This window comes from Hemibagrus wyckioides, linkage group LG05 (genome assembly GCF_019097595.1).
Source record: "Hemibagrus wyckioides isolate EC202008001 linkage group LG05, SWU_Hwy_1.0, whole genome shotgun sequence".
Classification (NCBI taxonomy): Eukaryota; Metazoa; Chordata; class Actinopteri; order Siluriformes; family Bagridae; genus Hemibagrus; species Hemibagrus wyckioides.
Genome location: NC_080714.1, coordinates 27,545,759 through 27,551,758, shown reverse-complemented (window position 1 = coordinate 27,551,758; position 6,000 = coordinate 27,545,759). Strand labels below are relative to the sequence as shown.

Below are 6,000 nucleotides of genomic sequence, written 5' to 3'. Positions count from 1 at the left end.
CAATAATTCATTCATTCATTCATTCATGCATCCAATAATTCATTCATTCATTCATTCATCCATCCATCCAATCATTCATTCATTCACTGGGAATCCATCCATATGTCCGTCTGCTTTCCAACAATCTATTTATCCTTCTATCTGCCCATCCATAGATCCATCAATTCCTCTATCGCTATCTGTCTTCCTGTCATCTAGTCTTTGTTTTGTTCATCCATAATTCCATCAATTTGCCACCCACCTGTCCACTCATCCATCCACCTGTCCACCCATCCATCCACCTGTCCACCCATCCATCCACCTGTCCATCCATCCATCCACCTGTCCATCCATCCATCCATCCATCCATCCACCTGTCCACCCATCCATCCACCTATCCACCCATCCATCCACCTGTCCATCCATCCATACACATGTCCACCCATCCATCCACCCATCCATCCACCTGTCCACCCATCCAGCCAGCCACCATCCATCCACTCATACATCCACCTATCTGTCTATTCACCTATCCATCCATCCATCCACTAATTGCTTTCTCCATCAATCCTTACATCATACACTCAACCAGTCAATCAAACATCCACCCATCCGTCACTCTGTCTCTTCATTCACCCATGGATCAATCTGGTCAATCATGCTTTCTTCAGCCATCCATCCATCCATCCATCCATAATATTACACATACATACATATACCCACTCCCCCCTCCTTTCTCCTCCACCTCTTTTTCTTACTTGGGGTGTTTGTTAAACATGATGGGCAGGAACTCGTCCACAGGCAGCATGCGGCTGAAGGGCTGAGCTGAGAGCAGTTTGTTGGCTCCTTTCAGAGACAGAGCATATGCCAGTGTCCAGTAGGAGTAATCAGCCTCCACCAGGTTATTCACTCCATCCACAGAGAGCTCGGGCTGCGCCACCTGCATCCGCTTACGCCCCACGTAGCTACTCAAGCACACACACACACACACACACAATATACAAATCATTTATATAACACATATATCCTGTGTGTGTTTCTCTCTCTGTGTGTGCGTGCGTGCGTGTGTGTGTGCGTGTGTGTGTGTGTGTGTGTGTGTGCGTGTGTGTGTGTCTCACATGAGGTCCCAGTCCAGCTGAACCTTCTCCACATCCTCCATGATGGTTTGCAGCCTCCTCTTAAACCTGGGCTCAAATCTTACATCATCCTCCAGAACCAACACATACTGCAGACCCCTCTCCACCATCTAACACACAGAGGTTTTGTTAGGTTATCTGTCCCTTTCATATATATGTGTGTGTGTGTGTGTGTGTGTGTGTGTGTTTGTGTACCTGTGTCCATATAGAGTGGTGGCTGAGGAAGCAACCGATCTCTCCTCTGGTCAGTACCCGGCCTGAATACGGATCTTTATAATCCGGCATCATCTCGATCCCTAACGCCTGCAGCTGAGACGAGTTCAGAGCCCTGACAGAGAGAGAGAGAGAGAGAGAGAGAGAGGAAGAGAGAGAGAGAGAGAGAGAGGGAGAGAGAGAGAATGAGTGAGACAGAGAGAGAGAAAGAGAGAAGGAAATTGTTGCATGACAGTCTGTGTGTGTGTATGTGTGTGTGTATGTGTGTGTGTGTGTGATTGTTGTTTAAGACAGGGCAATGTGTGTGTGTGTGTGTGTGTGTGTGTGCGCCTCATAACTCTTAACGTACTTGCCATCCACTGCGTTGGTGATAGTGACCTCTACACCCAGACCGGCCAGAGAACTCAACATCCGGTCCCTCCGGTCCCTCCTCCTCTTCAGATTAATCAGGAAGATCTGAGAGAGAGAGAGAGAGAGAGAGAGAGATGAAGGGTGTATAATGGAAAAAAGAGGTATAGGTGAGGAGAAACAGACATCAGACATCTTTTCTCACACACATACATTCACTCTCTCTCACTTCCTGTTACACATCAAATCCAGACGTCCATCAGACGTCTGTAATTCAATCAGTCTATCAGTCTGTCTGTGCGTCAGTCTTTTATTCATTCAGTCTATCATTCTATCAGTCCATCTGTCTATCACTCTTTCACTCTATCAGTCTATCATTCTGCCATTCTGTAAGTCAATCAGTACTACAGATCGGTCAAGCTCTTGGTTTATCAGTCCATCTGGGCATCACTCAGTCTGACCTTGATTCCATCACTCCATCCATCCATCCACTCATACATCCATCTATCTGTCCATCTATCCAGCCATCCATCCATACATCCACCTATCTGTCCATCCATCCATCCATCTATCCATCCAGCCAGCCATCCAGCCATACATCCATCTACTCATCCATCCTCCTGTCCATCCAGCCATCCATCCATCCATCCATCCATCCATTTATCCATCACCTGGATCATCTGGACCTGTTCACCTGTCTGTCATTATATTAATCCATCGTTCTGTTCTCTTCTTAGACTTTCAGTCATTTAATAGACATATCAGTCATTCTCTCTCTCTCTCTCTCTCTCTCTCTCTCTTTCTCTCTCACCTCATCAAAACCCATCTTATCCTGAGGTTTTGGAGGAACGAATACAAACTCTGAAGGCTCGATCTGGTGATCAACTGTAATGAAAGGAGAAACAGAGTCATGAGTCGTGAGCCGTGTTCCTCCCTGACAGACTGTTAGAACACAGCGGAGGAGGAGAAAATGACTAATGTGTAATATTACAGAGTGTGTGTGTGTGTGTGTGTGTGTGTGAAGACACTTACTAAGTGCTTCAGTGATGGTGTGTGTGAAACTTTCCTCTTCATCCTCTATGCTCTGATGGGCTTTCAGTGGAATGGGTAGGAAACCATAGTGCTCCTTGTTGCACACAAACATCTGTACACCTACACACACACACACACACACACACACACACACACGATTCAGGAAAACTGATGACATAATTCATAACATATTCATAAAATAAGAATCGAATGTGTGGCCTTGAAGAAGGAGGCGTGGCCTGTATGTCTGTCAGTCCCAGTGAAGGAGGCGTGGCCTGTGTGTCTGTCAGTCCCAGTGAAGGAGGTGTGGCCTGTGTGTCTGTCAGTCCCAGTGAAGGAGGTGTGGCCTGTGTGTCTGTCAGTCCCAGTGAAGGAGGTGTGGCCTGTGTGTCTGTCAGTCCCAGTGAAGGAGGTGTGGCCTGTGTGTCTGTCAGTCCCAGTGAAGGAGGTGTGGCCTGTGTGTCTGTCAGTCCCAGTAAATGAGACATGCCCTCTGTGTGATTAGTCGTAGTGACGGCAGTGTAACTTTACTCTTGTTAAAACATTTACACAAAAATACTCTTGCCCTGTTTTGAATGACCTTTAAAACATTTTTACAACTCTAGGCACAATACTGAATGTAGTGTGTGTGTGTGTGTATGCGTGTGTGTGTGTGTGAGAGTGTGTGTGTGTATGTGTGTGTGTGCTGTAAATTGGTAGTCTAATGAGACATTATTGGCCATATGGCCTGATTTACTTGTGGCTGTTTGTGTGTGGGTGTTCTACTGTGGGTAATGACGCGTAAACCTAGCATCCAATAGAGTTACTGTAAACAGACAAACACCCCACCCCCCACACACGCGACCACACACACACACATCCACGCACACACACCAAAAGTATTCATTATTTCAGTTCTATTATGTATTAAAATAATGAAGAGCTGAAAAGGAATCCAAATATATCAAGCACACACACACACACTCAAACACACACACACACACACACCTGCTTCACGAGCAGAAAAGGCAAACACCATGATATCATCAAAGGCCCAGCTGTAGTCGGGATGTGGAGGGTGGAACGCCAGAGCACGAGAGGAGCTACGTCTCAAATCCAGCAGGAAAGTGGAGTGAATCATGGGAACAGGGAAGCAGCCCAGGCGCCTCCATTCACGGATGGGCTGATAATCCGGAGTGCGCTTATAGTAGCCCTGAGAGAGTGAGACAGAGAGAGAGAGAGAGAGAGAGAGAGGGCGAGAAAGAGAGAGAGAGAGTCATGTTAATGATCATGTATTCATATTATCCTGGCCAGGACTGTGGTGGATCTGGAGGGTATCCCAGGAACACTGGCCGTCAGCTGGGCTTCCAGCCTGTATGTGATGCCAGAACACCGTGTACACACACATTTACACACGCCTTCACTCAAGGAGCAATTCAGAATATACACATATACTGTTTTGGGGGAGAAGGGAGGAAACTGGATATCCCAGAGGAAACCCACAACTAGACAAGGAGACCATGTGAAACTCCACACAGTCGGTACTCTGAGCTCAGGATCAAAGCTGAGATGCAGCAATGCTACCGGGTTTGATCAAGAGAGAGAGAGAGAGAGAGAGAGATAGAGAGATAGAGAGATAGATAGATAGATAGATAGATAGATAGATAGATAGATAGATAGATAGATAGATAAAGAAAGAAAGAGAGAAAGAGAGAGAGAGTGTACCTGAGGAGTGATGCCACACCAGAAGTTGGAGTAGAGCGAACGTGATTCCAACATGGGCGCCACCAGAGTCCGATTCTCCGCTATCAGGAGGTCCAACACCCGCGGGTTAGTGAGCAGATTATCACTGTCCACAAACTGATGAAGAGAGAGAGAGGGAGAGAGAGAGAGAGAGAGAGAGATAAAGTGCCTTTTATTCCAGAGCTGCTGTACGACTAAACCCGTGTTCGCAGTCTTTTCTTGAATGTAGTGACAGAATTCTGTATTCAACAAATGCAAAGGTTCCTCAGTTCTCCTGATCTAGAACGATCTGGATATTTTCATTTTTCTGGATGCAGTTCTCTCACCAGGATGTAGTCGGCCCATCGGTGGCGCGCCGCCTCCAGAGCGGCCTGTCTGAGCTTCAGCAGGTGGTTAAATCTGGACAGCGGCCAGTGCTTGGGCCCCCACTCGTCTGTGTAAGAGCTGCCACAACACAGCGTGATTAGAGGAGCATCAGGCGTTCTGTAACTCTGTTTAGATGCAGCTCTTAAAGGGATTATCGTTCTGATCAATTAATCACCAGACAAAAAAACGAATCTAACCACATTTCATCAAAAAAAATCTTTTGTTTTTGCATGAATTTCTTCTTTAAACCAAGTGCAGATCATTGATGTCACACCAGAATCTTTTTGCTCTTGCTGTTAATGCAGTTAGGTATAACTCCGCCCCCTGAGCTAGGCCACACCTCACAGGGTTTATTATGGAACTGAAGCAAACCAAACACAAATGGATTTTTCCAATGAAATGTATAGTTTCAATGTATAGTAGTAGGATGCAACTTTGAGAAGTGTGTGTGTGTGTGTGTCTCACCGTGGCTCTTCCATCGGTCTCCATTCCACGTAGTGATATCTTCTCTGAGCCGACTTCATCCACTCTTTCAGCATGGCTGTGGTGTTGTCCAAGTTGTGATCTGTTGCTGCCCTGCAAATAAGAAACCACACACACACACACACACACAATTACGCAAAAATGCAATTTCACATTAACAAACACAAGCATATGAATACTCCAATAATAACAATATACACACACACCAATTACACCAATACACACACACAAACCCACACCAATATAAACACCAATTACACCAATACACACACCAATATACACACAAATACACTAGAACACATACATACACACAAGCCATCATAATTTCAAATCAACAGAAACACTAAAAAACACAAACATCAGAATATTCAATTCTAATTATACCAATGTGCGTACACAAACACACACAAACACAAACACACACACACACAAACTCACACAAATATAACCAATAACATGTTCCTTAATTCCAGCAAGACTAAAGAGCTCATTGTGGACTTTAGGAAGAAGAGAGGTAACACACACACACACACAGCCCTATTCAAATTAACTGGACAATGGTTGAAAGTGCTACCAGCTTCAAGTTCACGGGGATCAACATCGCTTCCTGGGGATCTACATCTATTCCTGGTGATCCACATCTCTTCCTGGTGATCCACATCTATTCCTGGTGATCCACATCTCTTCCTGGTGATCCACATCTATTCCTGGTGATCCACAT

At 45.5% G+C, this 6,000-nt stretch overlaps 1 protein-coding gene across 1 annotated transcript in view; it reads right to left on the bottom strand.

Annotated features, from left to right (window-relative positions):
- colgalt2b (collagen beta(1-O)galactosyltransferase 2b) overlaps positions 1–6,000 on the bottom strand; it is a 43,910-nt gene that overhangs the window by 13,201 nt on the left and 24,709 nt on the right. The window contains exons 3-12 of the mRNA XM_058388924.1: positions 5,262–5,372; positions 4,757–4,874; positions 4,413–4,547; positions 3,696–3,900; positions 2,709–2,828; positions 2,488–2,561; positions 1,678–1,784; positions 1,311–1,443; positions 1,098–1,225; positions 738–944 (exon numbers count right to left, since the gene is read on the bottom strand). Of these exons, the coding sequence (XP_058244907.1) occupies positions 738–944; positions 1,098–1,225; positions 1,311–1,443; positions 1,678–1,784; positions 2,488–2,561; positions 2,709–2,828; positions 3,696–3,900; positions 4,413–4,547; positions 4,757–4,874; positions 5,262–5,372 (1,338 nt within the window). The remainder of the gene's footprint in view (positions 1–737; positions 945–1,097; positions 1,226–1,310; positions 1,444–1,677; positions 1,785–2,487; positions 2,562–2,708; positions 2,829–3,695; positions 3,901–4,412; positions 4,548–4,756; positions 4,875–5,261; positions 5,373–6,000) is intronic.